At 38.0% G+C, this 18,699-nt stretch overlaps 1 protein-coding gene across 4 annotated transcripts in view; it reads left to right on the forward strand.

Moving 5' to 3' along the window:
- The window catches only part of LOC132477333 (zinc finger MYM-type protein 2), an 85,591-nt gene that overhangs the window by 28,633 nt on the left and 38,259 nt on the right, over nucleotides 1–18,699 (forward strand). For 3 of the 4 annotated variants that reach the window (XM_060079619.1, XM_060079615.1, XM_060079617.1), the window contains 3 exons: nucleotides 1,097–1,262; nucleotides 2,212–2,424; nucleotides 14,889–14,960. In XM_060079619.1, the coding sequence (XP_059935602.1) occupies nucleotides 1,097–1,262; nucleotides 2,212–2,424; nucleotides 14,889–14,960 (451 nt within the window). The remainder of the gene's footprint in view (nucleotides 1–1,096; nucleotides 1,263–2,211; nucleotides 2,425–14,888; nucleotides 14,961–18,699) is intronic. The other variant, XM_060079616.1, reaches the window with a different exon arrangement.

The following is an 18,699-nucleotide window of genomic DNA, read 5'->3' on the forward strand; positions in this document are numbered from 1 at the left end:
CTTGTAAGCTTGTTTGAATATTAAAGCCAAACTCACATTTGTGATGGCTTTGGAGTGTTCTCTATCAAGCTGAGGTGGCTTAGGATTAAAAGCCTTCCTATTTGGATAGGCTTTGGGGTTGATTTAGATACTAGGCCCTTATAATTAATTTTATCTGTAATCTCCATTGGACTTACTGAATTTGTAAAAATACATACATGCTTATTTACATTATTAATTATAAGAATTTAGTTGTAGCCAGACAAAATTGTTAAGCAATTTATGTATGACTAGTTTTGTGTTAAAATAGGTCAAAATTTGGACTACCTTCATGTTAAGATTGTTAAAAATCGCCAAATCTTTGGATATTATTTGCATTTATTTATGTTTGTCTTGAACGTTAAGTCATTTTAATACTCACTTCTTCAAGACTCAGGTACCTTTTTTTTTGACAGCCTTGGAGTGACAGGACCCTCTCCTGCCATTTTTTAGGTCTGGTCTCACTAGTTAAACATGAGCTGAATATGGTATGTTGTGTGCAAGGTTAACCAGGTAGGTTTTCTGCGCCATCTCTTGACGCAGCCCACGTTTGTAAAGATATTTTCAGGTCTTAGACCTGGGAAAGGCTGAGTGCTCTGTGTAGGTTCAGTAAATTCAACTAGTGGAACAATTGTTACACAGCGTTTTGGTTGCTTTACAGCAGTAGACCTGCATACAGCAATATAGGACCCGGAACTTCAGAATTAAAGGAAAACTTCAAAGGTCATCAATAGTGTCATTTCCTAACATTTCTAATTGTAGTTGAAAGCTGTATAGAATGGTAGGTGGGGTTATTTTGGGTTATGGGATGTATTTAAGTTCACTTATCCTCTCCATATTTCTGTGACCTAGGTACCTCATGCTTTCTGCTTACCCATGAGAGGGAAATTGAATAGGTATCGTAAATTTATACCTCAGTAAATTAGGCCTTGACATTAAACTCCATGTAAATAACAACAGCTTTTTTTTTTAAGTGATTCCAATATCTGAAAGCCTTGTGGAAATTAAAAATGTCAGTTATTACTCTTTAATTTATTTTAAAGAAGAGTTTGACTTTGCTGCTCCTCGTATTTTTCAGAGATATAACTACAATGAAAGGAACTATTGTTGCTCAAGTGGATTCGAGCGAATCCTTCCAGGAATTCTGTAGTACATCTTGTCTGTCTCTTTATGAAGACAAACAGAATCCTACTAAAGGAGCTCTGAATAAATCAAGATGTACAATTTGTGGTAAACTAACAGAGGTTTGTATTTTTGTGCTTTATCATTTAGTTCTAACTAATGGGAATTTTTTTTTTTTTTTTTTTTGCGGTACGCGGGCCTCTCACTGTTGTGGCCTCTCCCGTTGCGGAGCACAGGCTCCGGACGCGCAGGCTCAGCGGCCATGGCTCATGGGCCCAGCCGCTCCGCGACCAACCACTGTGCCACCAGGGAAGCCCTAATGGGAATATTTTTGACTTTTAACTCTTTTGACATAATCTTTCATCAGTATGTATTTCCTTAAAAGTGAGGGTATATAAAACCTATCTTATAAATATCCCATTATGTAATCCCATTCTCCCATAGGGAGAATGATTTACAAAAAAATTGAAATATAACATCAATTGACTTTTTTCCTGAGGTTGGGAGCACTCACAGAAAAAACCATAGTGTTTAAATAGGCTGACTGCACGTGAGAGACAAGGAACAATCTTGCTTAAGAAGTGGAACAAGCGGAGGGGATGTTTTTGAGGACTTCGTTAAAAATGTATTACGGTTTTTGCATTTGATGAACTAAAAAGAAATCTGTGTATACGTACTTCATTTGAATTATTTATAATGTTAGTCCTCTCCTCCCTGTTGTACAGCAGTGTACTTATATTTAAATAATTTCCTTTTGGATTTGTCTAAAGATTTCCAATCTGTTTGGAAGTTTTATACTAACACTGCCCAAACTGGGTTGTTTCCTGTCACTTTTAGATACCTCTAGAGAAGTTTGTACGATGACCCTGGTGGTCCTCTCTGCCTTGCACCGTATATATGTGTGTATAAAAAAAGTTTAAAGAAGAATGAAATGTACTTTGTCTTGCCTTTTCCCTAAACAAGCCTTACACAGAAAAACTGAGGCATTTTCTTTCTATTGGAGCACCTTGTTACTTAGCTACATGTCATATATTGATTTGTTTTTTAAAATTTTGCTTGTTTTTCTTTTAGATTCGCCATGAAGTTAGCTTTAAAAATATGACTCATAAGCTGTGCAGTGACCACTGCTTTAATAGATACAGAATGGCCAATGGTCTAATAATGAATTGCTGTGAGCAGTGTGGGGAGTACTTGCCCAGCAAAGGTGCTGGAAACAACGTCTTGGTCATTGATGGTCAGCAGAAGAGATTTTGCTGCCAGAGTTGTGTCAGTGAATACAAGCAGGTAATTCATGATCTGATTAGAATCAACCGTTGTTTTGAATGTGCTTTTAAATTGCTATAATAGTTTCACTCTAACAGCATTAATCAGATTTATCTTGAAGTCTCATTTAATTCCATTATTGTCTTAACAGCTTAGAGATAACCAATCTCAAGTGAATACTGAAATACATGTAGGTTATTGGAAATAAGTTTGTGATTTTACATAGAAAGGTAGATGCTTACCAAAGTGATTCCTTTTTTGGGTGGTGGAGAGGGGTCGTAAATATGGTTTTTCAAATTGTTGATGCTTAGCGTAGGAATGATTATTTTATTTCCATATGATTGTTAATTTAAAATTTAAGGTCTTTGACTTAGTTTATTTTTTAATATATACCTGTGGTTTCAAAAGTCAGAGCAGTCTAGCTCACATTTCTTTTTTCTCTTGGTTCCTACTTATCCTTTATACATATCAGTTTTTAATTCTTACTATTTTGTTTTCTTTCTGAAAAATTAAGGAAATAATGTATTCTTAGTTTCTCTTTTATCTGTACAAAAGGCAGCATACTGTATGTACTGTACTGTACCCTCCATTTGTATCTTGGAATCATTCCCTGTCAGTATATTCCTTATTCTTCCTTATTCCTTTTATGGCTGAGTTAAATTTTCAGGAGTTCTGTGAGCCAGTTGTTAAAACACGCATTATTAAAAATTAAGTTATAGAAACTTACAGGTAAATTATCTTTGTATTAGTCTGCTAGAGCTGCTGTAACAAAATACTGAAGGGCTCAGACAACCAAGAATTAATTTTCTCACAGTTCTGGAGGCTTAAAATCTAAGATCAAGGTGCCTTTCTGGGGTGGTTTGTGGTGAGGCCACTCCTCCAGGCTTGTAGGTATCCTCCTTCTTGCTGTGTCCTCACGTGGTCTTTCCTTTGCTCTCAGAAGGAGAGAGCGTCCTGGTCTGTCTTCTTGGACCTAACCTGTAGGACTTCATTCAACCCTAACCGCCCCCCTTAAAGGCCCTATCCCAAATACAGTCTTGTTGCTGTTAGGGCTTCAAGATACTCATTTGAGGTGGGGTGAGACACAATATTGAAGACAAAGAAAGTAAATACTTAAAACATACCACTTCCTAATTATTTTATTACATTTCAGTATTACCTGTGCTCTTGAGGTTATTTACATTACTTGTGAGATGGAAATATTATACATAATGGTGTGCTTCTGTGTATCTCTTCCCAATTTCATGTTTAGTTTTATGTTGGTGGCCTGAAATTAGCCACAGTGGGGAGAGTCTCATGGTAGATGCTGCAATAAATATGGTGCTTACTTTCACTTCCCGAGAGCTAGTGGTTAACCATATACAAGACAGCACGGGGCTGACTGTTGTTTATTTGATCACTTTGCTGTTGGTGGTGTTGGGGTTATTTCCAGTGTTTTGCTGCTGCAGATGACAGATAATGAGTAACCTGTGCAGGCACAGCCCAGAGGTCTTGCGGGTTCACTTCCAGACCAGGGCAGTAGAGCGAATGTTGCAGTAGAGCGAGTCATGTGAATTTTTTGGTTTCTCAGTGCACATAAGTTATGTTTACTATTAAGTGTGCAATAGCACTGTGTCTAAAAAAATGTACACACCTTAATTAAAAAAAATATTAACCATCACCTGAGCCTCAGTGAATCATAGTAGTAGCATTCCAAGATCACTGATTATACCAAGAGATCACTGTAACAAATACAGTAATAATGAAAAAGTTTGAAATGTCGCAAGAATTATCAAAATGTGATACAGAGACACGAAGTGAGCAGATGCTGTTGGGAAAACGGCGCTGATGAAGTTGCTCCACGCAGGGTTGCCACAGACCTCCAATCTGTAAAAAAGGCACTACAACGAGGTCTGCCTGTCTATGCTTGACTCTGTGGAGAAGTTTCAGGGTAGATTCTTAGAAGCAAGATTGCTCAGCCAGAGGTACATGCACATATTAGTTTGTTAGATACTGTTAAATTCCCTCTGTTAGAGTTGGACCAGTTTGCATTCCTTTCAGCAGTGTATGTGGAAGTGCTTGTTTGTCCATAGCCTCTCCAGCAGGGACTTTTAGCACTTTATTCTGTTTGGTAAAAACAGTATGTTTAGTAAAACTTGTATTTCTTTTATTAGGAATGCTGATGAGCAGCTTTTCATATTTCAGAGCTCATTGTCTTTCCTTTTCTGTGAACTGTTTGTTTACCTCTTATACCCATTTTTCTGTTTGGGCTTTGGTTTGTCTCAGTCTTTCCCCCATTAAGTCAAACTTTTAATGAGCAAAGTGCATCTGTAATTTGTTCGTGAAACAATTATTTAGCAACTATTATGTTGCAGGTACTGTGCTAATTGCTTGAAATAGTCTGATGGGAAGTACAGTAGACAGTTCCTGCTTTCATGGGATTTGCATTGTGCTGGTGTATTTCAGATTTGTTAACATAAGGAAGGTTTTGCAGTGATTGAAAGGATCAGACTAATTATAATCTCCAGAACTCAATGTGGTGTTTGATGTTGGTGATATCATTGCATGAGTTATCTTCTGATACCTAGGTTTGGTAAGAGCTAGCTGCCCTGGGTTAAAGTCGTGGCCCAGCACTCATCCTCTGTGTCCTGGGCAGTTGCTTAAATCCCCCCCCCCCGGCACCCTGCCTTTTTTCATCACGTGTCTTGCCTGATGGTATTTCCTACAATTTTTTAAATTTTTATTTATTTATTTTTGGCTGTGTTCAGTCTTTGTTGCTGCTTGCAGGCTTTCTCTAGTTGCAGCGAGCCAGGGCTTCTCTTGTTGTGGAGCACAGGCTGTAGGCACGCGGGCTTCAGTAGTTGTGGCTCATGGGCTTAGTTGCTTCGCGGCATGTGGGATCTTCCCGGACCAGGGCTCAAACCCGTGTACCCTGCACTGGCAGGCAGATTCTTAACCACTGCGCCCCCAGGGAAGCCCCCTACAATTTTTAATGAGTGGAAATAGTAAGTACCTTTTTCTTTTCCCAGTGGTAATGCCTTTGGTGTTTCCTCATTAAATTAGATGCCAACTTCAGGGTTGGTAAATATAAATATATTTTATCATATTAAAGAAGTATCCAAGGATTTGTTTCATTACATGTTTTATCAGAAATGAGAATCGAGTTTTGAAGGTCTTTTCAGTGTCTATGGCAGTGATTGTATGATTTCCCCCCCCCTTTATTTATTTATTTTTTTGGTTGTGTCGGGTCTTAGTTGTGGCATGTGGGATCTTTGTTGAGGCATGCGGGATATTTCGTTGCAGCGTGCGGGCTTCTCTCCAGTTGTGGCGTGCAGGTTTTTCTCTCTCTAGTTGTGCCATGCGGGTTCCAGAGCGCGTGGGCTGTAGTTTGCAGCACGTGGGCTCTCGTTTGCAGCACATGGGCTCTCTTGTTGAGGAATGCGAGCTCAGTAGTTGTGGCACGGGGGCTTAGTTGCCCCGCGGCATGTGGGATCTTAGTTCCCCCACCAGGGATAGAACTCGTGTCCCCTGCATTGGAAGGCGGATTCTTTACCACTAGACCACCAGGGATGTCCCTCCCCACCCCTTTAAATCTATTAATATGTGAATTATTTTAATGGATTTCCTAATTCATCTAAACATTCTTGCATTATTAGAATAAACCATACCAGATCATTATTGTATTTTAAATTTTATTTCTAGTTGTTAATATTTAGTACTTTTCCATTGGTATTCATAAGTGAGATTGGTCTTGAATTGCCTTTTTTGGGTGCAGTCTTTAAGGTATCAGTGTTATATTTGCTTTATAAAAATGCTCAGAGGAAAATTCATACCCTTATATACTTAAATGAGTAAAAATGAACATAAATGAATTAACTATTAAACTCAAAGTTGTAAAAAGAAAATAAATTAAAGCAAAAGACAGGAAAAAAGATAAAAGTAGAAATTAATGAATTAGGATATAAAAATAGTACTAAAATAATTCAAAATGTTGCTTCTGTAGGAAATCAAGTCTTTGCAAAACTAGACAAACCGATTGTCAATCAGGAACAGAGGTTTAAAAATGCACAGATTCACAAAGATAAGAAATGACAAGTTGGACTTACCCATCAAAACAGAGAAAATTGAAGAAAATCAATAAGGGACTACTTTGTACAACCCTATATAGAAATGTTGAAAACCTAGATCAAGTGAGTCATTTTCTATCAAAATATAATTTCCCTAAATTGACTCCAGAGCAGATAGAATAAGGCAGAGAAATTTCCATAGAAGAAATAGAGATAGTTATCAAAGAACTACCCCACAAAATGAAATAGGCTCAGATGGTTTCACAGGGAAATTCCATCAGATTTGAACTAGGTAACCTTAATGTTATTTAAACCATTCCAAAGCATTAAAAAGGATGAAAACTACTCGTGTTAAAAAAAAAAATTGTGGTAAGTGTATATAATATAATATTCCTAATTTTAAACATTTTTAACTATACAATTGAGTGACATTAATTACAGTCATAATTTGTGCAGTCATTACCTCTCTTTCCAGAACTTTTTCGTGACCCAAACAGAAACTCTGTGACAATGAAGCCAATAACTCCTCATCTTCCCCTTCCCCCCTGACCCTGGTGATCTCTGATCTACTTTCTGCCTATGAATTTGGTGATTCTAGGTATTTCATATAATTGGAGTCATACAATATCTGTCCTTTTTGTCTGGTTTATTCACTTAATGTAATGTTTTGAGTTTCAGCCATGTTGTAGCATTGTTTTTTATGGCTGAATAATATTCATTGTATGCATATACATTTTGCTTATTCATTTATTTGATGATGGACATTTGGGTTGTTTCCATCTTTTGACTATTGTGAATCATACTGCAATGAACATTAGCATATAAGTATCAGTTTGAGGTCTGTTTTTCAGTTCTTGTGGGTGGAGTGGAATTGTTGGGTCATAGGGTAATTCTATGTTTAGCTTTTTGAAGAATGGTTAAACTGTTTTCCACATCAACTGTATCAGTTTAAATTCCTACCAGCAATACATGAGGGTTCCATTTGCTGTCCATCTTTGCCAACACTTGTTATTATCCATTAAAAAAAATTTTTTTTTATTATAGACATCACAGTAGGAGTGGAGTGGTATATCTTTGTGGTTTTGACTTGCATTTCCCTAATGACGTTGACTATGTTTTCATGTGCTTTTTGGCCATTTGTATGTCTTCCTTGGAGGAGTATCTATAGAAGTCATATATAGTTTTTTTAAAATGTTTGTTTATTTGGCTGTGTCAGGTCTTTAGTTGTGGCATGTGGGCTCTTAGTTGCAGCATGTGACATCTAGTTCCCTGACCAGGGATCAAACACAGGCCCCCTGCATTGGGAGCACAGAGTCTTAACCACTGGACCACCAGGGGAGTCCCTCATTTTACTTTCTTGATAATGTCATTTGCAGAAAACATTTTAATTTTAATGAAGGCCAGTTTACCTCCTTTTCTTTTGTTGATTGTGTTTTTGGCGCCATATCTAAGAATATGTTACCAAATCAAAGGTCAAGGTGGTTTATCCCTATGCTTTCTTCTAAGAGTTTTATGGTTTTAACTCATATTTAGGTCTTTTGTCCATTTTGAATTAATTTTGTTGATGATGTGAGGCAGGCATCCAACTTCATTCTCTTGTGTGTGGAAATCCAGTTGTCCCAGCACCATCTGTTATTGGATTTGTGTGGGTTTTTTTGTTGTTGTTTTTAATTTTTTTACTTTTTCATTTATTTATTTAGCTTTTTGACTGTGTCATGTGGCATGTGGGATCTTAGTTCCCCGACCAGGAATCGAACCCGCGCCCTCTGCAGTGGAGGCTTGGAGTCTTAACCACTGGGCCACCAGGGAAGTCCCTGTTAATTGGACTTGTGATATTTGTCAAATATTAATTGGCCATAGATGAGTAGGTTTATTTCTGATAACCATCTTTGTAGGAAGTTTTGAAATCAGGAAATGAGTCTTCCAACTTTGTTCTTCTGTTTGGATACTCTAACCCCATTGTAGTTTTGTATGACTTTTCCATTCCTGCAGAAAAGGCTTTTAGAATTTTGAAAGTGATTGCATTGATTCTGTAGATCGCTTTGGGTAGTACTGACATTTCTGCAATGTCAAAGCTTCCTATGTATGAACATGGGATGTTTTCTCATTTACTTAGGTCTTTATTAGCTCTAGTAGCTTTATTGTTGATCCCTTGGGGTTTTCTTTTTTTTTCCTTTTTCTATAAATTTATTTATTTTTATTTTTGGCTGCGTTGGGTCTTCGTTGCTGCGTGCAGGCTTTCTCTAGTTGCGGCGCGCAGGGGCTACTCTTCATTGTGGTGCATAGGCTTCTCATTGCAGTGGCTTCTCTTGTTGCAGAGCTCAGGCTCTAGGCACGCGGGCTTCAGTAGTTATGGCATGTGGGCTCAGTAGTTGTGGCTCTCAGGCTCTAGACGCAGGCTCAGGAGTTGTGGCACACAGGCTTAGTTGCACCGTAGCATGTGGGATCTTCCCGGACCAGGGCTCGACCCAGTGTCCCACTGCATTGGCAGGCGGATTCTTAACCACTGTGCCACCAGGGAAATCCCTGGGTTTTCTTTATATAGAGTCAGTTCATCTCCAGTAGTGATAGTTTTACTTCTTCCTTCCCAATTTAGATGTCTTTTATTTCTTTTTCTAACTTGTTCTGGCTAGAACTTTCACTATCATGTTGAATAGAAGTGGCAAAAGTAGGCATCCTTTTCTTGTTCCTGACCTTAGAGGGAAAGATTTGTGTCTTTCTCCTTTGAGTATGCTGTTAGCTATGGGTTGTTCATATATGGCATTTGTTACGTTGAGGTGGTTTTCTATTCCTAGTTTGTTGATTGTCTTTTATCATAAAAGGGTGTTGAATTTTGTTAAACTTTTTCTTCATCATTTGAGATTATCATGTGGTTTTTACCTTCATTCTATTCATGTGGTATATTACATTGATTATTTTACATTTGCATTACTGGGATAAACCCCACTCGGTTATGGTGTGTAATACTTTTAATCTGCTGCTGAATTTGCCTTACTGATATTTTCCTTTAGATTTTTGTATGTATATTTGTAAGAGATATTTGTCTGTACTGTCTGTCTGTCTTTGGATTCAGGGTAGTGGTGGCCTAATGGAATAGGAGTGGGAGGTGTCCACCCTGTTCTGACCTGGGGAGAGTTTGAGAAGAATCTGTGTTGGCTCCTCTTTGAATGTTTGGCGGAATGTCCCAGCGAAGTCATTTGATCCTGGCTTTCCTTTGCTGCAAAACTTTTGATGACTGATTCAGTCTCTTTACTTCTTACAGGTCTGTTGATATTTTCTGTTTCTTCCTGAGTCAGTTTTGGTGTTTTGCTTTTTTTTTTAAACGGAAACCACTCCAGGTATTTATTTATTCATTTAATTAATTTTTTTACCTTTGGCTGCTTTGGGTCCCCGTTGCGGCGTGCGGGCTTCTCACTGCAGTGGCCTCTCACACTGCGGAGCACGGGGTCCAGGCGCATGGGCTTCAGTAGCTGTGGCGCGTGGGCCCAGCCACTCTGTGGCATGTGGATCCTCCCGGACCAGGGCTCGAACCCGAGCCACCTGCATTTGGCAAGCAGACCCCCAACCACTGCGCCACCAGGGAAGCCCCTGGTTTGCATTTTTTAAGGGATTTCTGTCTCATCTAGGTTATCCAGTTGTTGGTGTATATTATTCATAGCATTTTCTCACAGTCCTTTCTTAGGGAATATTTGTAGTACTGTCCCTACTTTTGTTTCTCTGTTTTGTTCTTTGTGTCTTTTTTCTTAGTCTAACTAAAGGTTTGTTGGCTTTTTTTGGTCTCTTCATTGGCCAGCTTTTTGTTTCAGTGATTATATTTTCATGCTCTTTATTTCTCTGCACTCTATTATTTCCTTTCTTCTGCTGTCTTGGGTTTAGCTTTCTCTCTTTTTCTGTTTCTTTAAGGTGTCAGGTGTAAGTTATGTATTCGATTTAGATCTTCTCTTCAAAAATAGGTATTTGCAGTTATAATTTTTCCTCTGAGCACTGTTTGCACTGCATCCTGTCACTTTTGGTATATTTTGGTTTTGCCTTGACTCATCTGTTAAGTATTGAAAAATTTCCCTTGTGATTTCTTCTTTGACCCATTGGTTAAGAGTGTGTAGTTTTTATATCCCTGTATTTGTAAATTTTCTAGTTTTGTTTTTGTTATTCATTTTTTATTTCATTCTGTTATGATTGGAAAAGATACTCTGCGATTTCAACCTTTATACATTTATTGGGACTTTTTTGTAACCTAACATATGGTCTTTCCTGGAGAATGTTTCATGTGCACTTGGGGAGAACATAGTGGCTTGTAGTGTTATTCATATCCTGTACATAAGTGCCAAAATCCCGTGTGGCTGGTCTGTTCATTATTGAAATGGGTGTATGTATTGAGTTCTACAGCTGTTACTGTAGAATTGCCTGTTTTTCCCTTCACTTCTGTCAATGTTTGCTTAATATATTTTGGGTCTCTGATATTTGGTGAAAAAGTTTATAATTGTTATATCTTCCTGATGAATTTACCCTTTTTCCAGTATGGTTTTGTTTTCTTTTGTTTCTTGTATTAGTTTTTTGACTTAAAGTTTATTTTGTTTGATGTTAAAATTTTTTTTAGAAATTTGTGGTGTATTGTGGGGATTCTTGTGGTTTATCCATTCTAGGGTTCTTTCAGCTTCTTCTCCCTGAAATTAGTCTTTTGCCTAATTTGCAATGTTTTCAGACTTCTGAGTACTCGTTCAGCCCTGCCCTCTTTTTCCTCTTCCTCCGGGACTCTAATAATGTAGTTATTATATTACTATAGTTACAGTCCTGCAGGTCCCCGAGGCTCTATTCTTCTTTATTTTTACCTCCAAGGCTGTGTTATTTCTGATATTCAGATTGGATAATTTCTCTTTTCCCCTTCCATGGTCCTGTCCTCTGTCTTTTCCATTCTGCTCTTGGTCCCATCCATTAGGGTTTTTTTGGTGGTGGTTATTTATTTATTTTACTAATACTTTATTTTGTTTAGAACAGTTTCAGTATTACAGAAACATTGATCAGAAAATACAGAGTTCTCATAGTATAGCCCCTCCCCTCACCGTTTCTCTCTGTATTGACACCTTAAATTGGTATGATAATTTGTTACAACTAGTGGACTCATATTGAAATATTATTAGTATGTAAAGTCCATAGTTTACGTAAAAATTAAGAAAATCTGAATAATGTCCATTTCCTGGTCCAGGATCCCATCCAGGACGCCACATCATATTCAGCAGTTGTGTCACCTTAGGCTCCTCTTGGCTGTGACATTTTCTCAGACTTTTCTTGTTTTTGACGAGCTTGACAGTTTTTAGGAGTCAAGTGTATTGTAAGAGTCCCCTCTGCTTTCACCTCTAGACAGACTGGGCTCTGGCTTTAGGAGGGAGATGACAGAGGTGTTGGCCTTTTGCACTTTTGCAGTTTTCATCACATAACAAGGAAGGGTACATGTCTCAACATGACTTATGACTGTTGACGTTGATGTAGATCACCTCGCTCAAGTGGTGTCAGGATTCTCCACTGGAAAGCCCCCGCCGCCCCCCCGCCTCCGTTCCTTGTTTAATGTTTGGAAGAAAGTCACTCTCCTTTAAGGTGGAGTATATAGTTACTTGGAATTTTTCTGCATAGGACTTTTGCCCCTGTTTTCAGTCCTGCAGTTTCCATTTGGACCTTCTATTTCTTTGATGAGAATTTCTATTTTTTAATTGTTGTGTTTTTTTCCCTTGTTGAAGCATTTTTATCATGGCTGCTTTAAAATCGTTGGTGCATAATCCTAGGGTATCAGTGCTTTCGGCGTGAGCATCTTTTGACTGTCTCCTTCTGTGGCTCTGGCTCCCTCCCCTCTGGGCTCCAGGAGGGCCTGCTACTGCACTCGCTGCAGCCCCACTGGCACCAGGATGATTCTCCTCCAGAGGACAGAGAAAGTATTCTTCATAATATCAATAAATAAAGCTTACTTCAAAGTAGTGTTTCATCTTTTTTTTTAGTTGTCATAGTTTTTATATTTCTCATACTATTTGTTCATAATTTTAAGTAAATAAGAGGGAATCTGTGTGTGTGTTGTTACTGATAAAGGGACATACTCAGACATGTTTGGAGAGCACTGCAGTGATGCTCTAGTGAATGTCTTCTTTTTCTAAAGCCTGGGAACTAACACTGTACAGTGATTTTTTTGGTCCCTGCTCCCGCATTCCTCCACCCCCAGCCTTTTGTCTCTAACATCTAAGTTGGCCGCTCTTGTTGTTTATCCCTGTCCGTGTAGCCCAGTTAGTGTCTGGAGTGTACAGATACAGGTGATTAATCATCTAGATCCCGGCAGTGGGGACGGTCTAGTGCTCAACACTTGGCTTTCAGTATTTTCCATTTTCTTAAAAAATTTTTTTTATTTAAAAAAATTTTTAATTTTTATTGAAATATAGTTGATTTACAGTGTGTTAGTTTCACGTGTACAGCAAAGTAACTTGGTTATATGTACACATAAATCTATATATTCTTTTCTTATATTCTCTTCCATTGTAGATTATTCCAAGCTGTTGAGTGTAGTTCCCTGTGCTGTACAGTGGGTCTTCGCTGGTTATCTACTTTACATATAGTGGTGTGTGCATATTTTAATCTCAAACTTCTAATTTATCCCTGCCCCCCTCCCCCCCGTTTTCCCCTTTGGTAACCATGAGTTTGTTCTATATCTGTGAGTCTACTTCTGTTTTGTAAATAAGTTCATTTGTATCATTTTTTTTTTAGATTCCACATATAAGGGATATCATATGATACTTGTCTTTCTGTCTGACTTACTTCACTTAGTATGATAATCTCTATCTAGGTCCATCCCTTGTTGCTGCAAATGGCATTATTCCATTCTTTTTATGGCTGAGTAATATTCCATTGTATATATACCACATCTTCTTTATCCATTCCTCTGTCAGTGGACATTCAGGTTACTTCCATGTCTTGGCTATTGTAAATAGCGCATCAGTGAACAATGGGGTGCATGTATCTTTTCAAATTATGGTTTCCTCCAGATAGATGCCCAGGAGTGGAATTGCCAGATCATATGGTAGCTCTATTTTTAGTTTTTTAAGGAACCTCCATACTGTTCTCCATAATGGCTGCACCAAATACATTCCCACCCACAGGGTAGAAAGGTTCCCTTTCTCCACACCCTCTCTAGCATTTACTGTTTGTAGGTTTCTTGGTGATGGCCATGCTGACTGGCCAGAGGTGACACCTCATTGTAGTTTTTTTTTTTTTTTTGCGGTACGCAGGCCTCTCACTGTTGTGGCCTCTCCCCTTGCGGAGCACAGGCTCCGGACGCGCAGGCTCCGCGGCATGTGGGATCTTCCCGGACCGGGGCATGAACCCGTGTCCCCTGCATCGGCAGGCGGACTCTCAACCACTGCGCCACCAGGGAAGCCCTCATTGTAGTTTTGATTTGCATTTCTCTAATGATGTTGAGCATCTTTTCATGTGCCTCTTAGCCATCTATATGTCTTCTTTGGAGAAATATCTGTTTAGGTCTTCTGCCCATTTTTGACTTTTTTTTTCATATTTATCTGCATGAGCTGTTTGTATATTTTGGAGATTAATCCTTTGTCAGTTGCATCATTTCCAAATATTTTCTCCCATTCTGTAGGTTGTCTTTTTGTGTTGTTTATGGTTTCCTTTGCTGTGCAAAAGCTTTTAAGTTTAATTCAATCCCATTTGTTTATTTTTGTTTTTATTTCCATTACTCTAGGAGACTATTTTCCATTTTCTTGCATAGTATTTTGACTTGTAAGGAAAGCAGGATGCTTTCTGCAAAGAGTAAGGATATAAATTTCTATGTGCTGGAAGCTGTTATATGTGCTTTAAAAAGAGTTTCCAAAACAACCCGTTTGCAGATGATGAAAACTGTAACTGTGTAATTTCCAAATCAGTTTTCTTTTGTTTTTGTTTGTTTTGTTTGTTTGTTTGTTTTGGCCGCACTGCAAGGCTTGTGGGATCCTAGTTCCCTGATCGGGGATTGAACCCAGGGTCACGTCAGTGAAAGCACCGAGTCCTAACCACTGGACTGCCAGGGAACTGCTGAGATACCGTTTTATGTATTATTAATAGATTTTACTAAATACATTTAGAATACATTGTCATCTAAGAGAAATATGTGATTTTTTTTGCAAGGTCTACTTAGAGGTGAGTCAAATCTAAGGGTCTGTTTTTAATTCTTTTTTATCTAGTTACTATTATTTTTTTATAGGATAATTATAAAGTTATGATATATAATAATTATTCTGTAAGCTGGTCAGTGGCACTGTAAGACAGATAGGCATTTTTAAAAGTTGGAACGAGGTTGTAAGTCACAAAACAGGTAATTAAGAATCAACTTTTACAGATTGCTTGTTGACCTTTCGATCTAGCAGCCTTTCTTTATATCTTTTTATAAAGCCTTTTAAAATCTTTTTTTAGGTAGGTAGCCATCCAAGCTTTCTGAAGGAGGTTCGCGATCACATGCAGGACTCTTTCTTAATGCAGCCTGAGGTAAGCAAGAGTGTGGCTGGGGTTAAGGCCTCGACATGACATGCTCTGCTACTGCCTTTATTGTGTGTCTGAAAAATCGTGTACGTTTTGAAGTGTATTAACATTTATGAACTTAAAATATGTCAGATGATGATTATTTTCTTACTTTATCTCAAGACCGACAAACTTTCTCATTTCACTAAATTTTACATGTGTTTTCTTGTGATGCACTCATTTGCTTTTAGGTATTTATGTTATTAAAAAATTATTTTAAGATATAGATTTTTAATGCACAGTCCTTGACCTCAGTGGGCATTTAAAAAAAATAAATTTATTTGTTTATTTATTTACTTCTGGCTGTGTTGGGTCTTTGTTGCTACGCACGGGCTTTCTCTAGTTGTGGTGAAGTGGGGCTACTCTTTGTTGTGGTGCGCGGGCTTCTCATTGTGGTGGCTTCTCTTCGCTGCAGAGTGTGGGCTCTAGGGTGTGCGGGCTTCAGTAGTTGTGGCACGCAGGCTCGGTAGTTGTGGCTCGTGGGCTCTAGAGCGCAGGCTCGGTAGTTGTGACGCACAGGCTTAGTTGCTCCGCAGCATGTGGGATCTTCCTGGACCAGGGCTCGAACCCATGTCCCCTACATTGGCAGGCGATTCTTAACCACTGTGCCACTAAGGAAGCCCCCAGTGGCATTTAAATATAGGATATAAGAGTCCTTCTCTTGTGCCTACCTGAAAGAGGAGGGGGAAAAATCCTTTCTTGCAAAAAATGTTTCCAAATCTATATTCCCATTAAGCCACATGAATAAATTAGGACTTGAATAATAAATGTATACAATTAAGAATAATTATAATTGTAGTACAGTGATCAAAATAAGGAATTTTATATTGATATAATACCACTGATTAACCTATAGACCTTATTCAAATTTTGTTCATTAATGTCTGTTATAGCAAATTGAGGAAAAATAATTGTATAGCATCCAATCCAGGATCATAAGCCATTATTTAAAAACAAGTTTTTTTCAGTTTCTCCCTCTGTTCTTCTGAGACCCTAATTCCAGGTGTATTAGATTTCCTGCTCCTGTCCCATGGTCACGGTGGCTCTATTATTTATTGAGGTTTTTAAAGTCTTGTTTTCCTTCTGGCTTCATTTTAGAGACCTTGTAATGTGTCTTTAGTTTTACTAATCTCTTCTAATCAACTGTTGGCTCCATGTGGTGTATTTTTTGTCTTGGACTTTACTGGTTATCTCTAGAGGTTCCATCTGGGTCTTTTATGTCCTCTATTCCTGGCCTCACTGTGTTCATAGTTTTCCTCCATGGGTTTCTTGAGTATATCAGCGTATTTATCATAGTAGCTCTTTTAACATCTTTGCCTACTATTTTCCTATCTGTCCTTTCTATATAAAATTTCTATATAATGAGTTATACAGTTGACTGAGAGTCAACTTGAGTGAATAAAAGAAGTATAAGGTTTACTTGAATTTATCTCTTAACCTTCACTTAGTCTAAAAATTAGTATAATAGCATGTCATTGTTGAAGTTTTATCACTATCCCCCTCTCCACAGGATTCTTCACTATTTTTATGCTTTGGACTCCTTTGGTAACATGGTTAGATGGTTTCTCAGCATGCTGTTAAATGCATAAAATAAAATATCTATTATTACAACTAGAACCAATTATTCCAAATATAGTTATCAAAATATTTAAAAATTTTTGAAATGTGATATATATACACTGTATTAACGCATTAAGTAATAAGGTATAGTGGTTATTAACTATAATTTTTTGGGGGGGCGGTTCACGGGCCTCTCACTGTTGTGGCCCCTCCCATTGCGGAGCACAGGCTCCGGACGCGCAGGCTCAGTGGCCATGGCTCATGGGCCCAGCCGCTCCGCGGCATGTGGGATCCTCCCAGACCGGGGCACGAACCCGTGTCCCCTGCATCGGCAGGTGGACTCTCAACCACTGCGCCACCAGGGAAGCCCACTATAATGTTTTTTGAAGTAATGTTGGACATCAATGATATATTGAGCCACCTGCCAGTATAAGATAAAAAGTTGGGGATTTTTGTTTTAGCAGGTTTTGCTAAAACTAATGTGGTTTATTACCTCTAATCAGAATGAAAAGAAAGCTACATTTCAGTTAGATGTTAATGAATATAAAGATAATAACTTTTCCATGTGATGTCATGGACCTAAGTTTTTTTCAGTTGTATCTGGATGTGGCCAGGAAGTCAGTTCTGTGCAGCCACACTTGTGCCCATTTCCTAGATTAGATTTGCAGTAACAAGTCCATCAAGACTTTATCTCTTGAGCGCCTACCCTTGCCGTCCACTTGCTTGGTTAAAAATGTAGTAAATGAGATATTTTACTTACATCTAAAAGGAAAAATTAGGGAGAAGTTTTAGAATTATGTGATGGTTAATTTTGATGTTCATGTGGAGCTGGTTAACATGAAAATGTAAGGCACCTTTTTTCAATGACTAGACTGAAAACGAGCCCATTTGCCGCAAACTCCCCATTATTTTTTCGTTTTACCTCACCAGTGTTGTTTCTATCACATCTACCTCATACTCCTTTTACTGAATTTATAATTTATTTCCCCCCCATGCCTGAATGGGGAATATAATAATTGTGAATTTGTTCCACTTAGTTTTGTTCCTTAAATCACTCAATGAATATTTGTAGGGTGCATGAAATTTAAATATGATTATGTTGTTTACATAGGGAACAGAGAAAACGTGGCATGACAGCATGTATCTTTTTTGCTAATACTCTCCCGTTGGATGGGCCTTTTTGTTGTTGAAGTACTGGCAACTGTGAAAGTGGCTGTTAAAGAGTTTTCAGTGTTAATGATCCTGTTTTCCTCAGTTTCACACAAAACTATTTCTCAGTGGGGACCAGTTGCTTAGCTTCTTGCTTACTTGACCCAGGTCAACTGGTCTACTTTTTTTGGGTACGTCTTAAAACTTACGAATTACTTAACCATTGTGGCAGTAAAATCATTGTCGACTTGAAGGATATTTCTAATAAGTTAAAAAATCTATTGCAAGATTAGAATGGATGATTGGACCTCATTTATAGCTGTAAAAGAATTCTTCATAGATGCTGCTCTGTGGAGGTCTCACATCCACCTGCTGGGAGCTGCTTTATTTTTCTCTCTGTAACTCTGTGATACAATGGCAGGTGTCCTGATATTTTTAGTGTTCCTCATTTGTACTGTGGTGCCAGGTTCTAAACATTCTTTTATTTTTCTTTGTTTCATTGATGTGTTTTCCTTGATACTTCTTCCTATATAAATAAAATTTAAATTATTATATTAGGCCCCAGGAAAACATGTTGTCCTTCCAAACAGAACAACAGCCTTCTCCTCTGCTGTCCCGAACATTGGGAGAGTCAGAATCAGACTGAATAGGTTTGCAGTTATTCTTATTTTTTCCGTGTTAGTATCCTTTTGCTATTGATAAGTTTTTCTTTTTGGTTTTTCTTCTCTTTTCTTTTTTTTTTTGAGCATATCAGAGCTTGAAGAATGAGTTGGTTTCCACTTTGAAAAGTAAAACTTACTGCTTCCTTTGGGTGATGTTTAAGTCAATAAGGAACCACTAGGAATAGAACACGCATTCCTGGCATGGAAATAGCTGTGTTTTCTCATGACTTTTATATTAATTGTATGCTGAGAAGGTTTTTCCTTTTTTCTTTTTTTGGTGTTGATGTTAAGTTGTTTTTGGCTAACGTTTTTACCTTCAGTTTCTTATTTTATTT

This window comes from Mesoplodon densirostris, chromosome 17, assembly GCF_025265405.1.
Source record: "Mesoplodon densirostris isolate mMesDen1 chromosome 17, mMesDen1 primary haplotype, whole genome shotgun sequence".
NCBI lineage: Eukaryota > Metazoa > Chordata > Mammalia > Artiodactyla > Ziphiidae > Mesoplodon > Mesoplodon densirostris.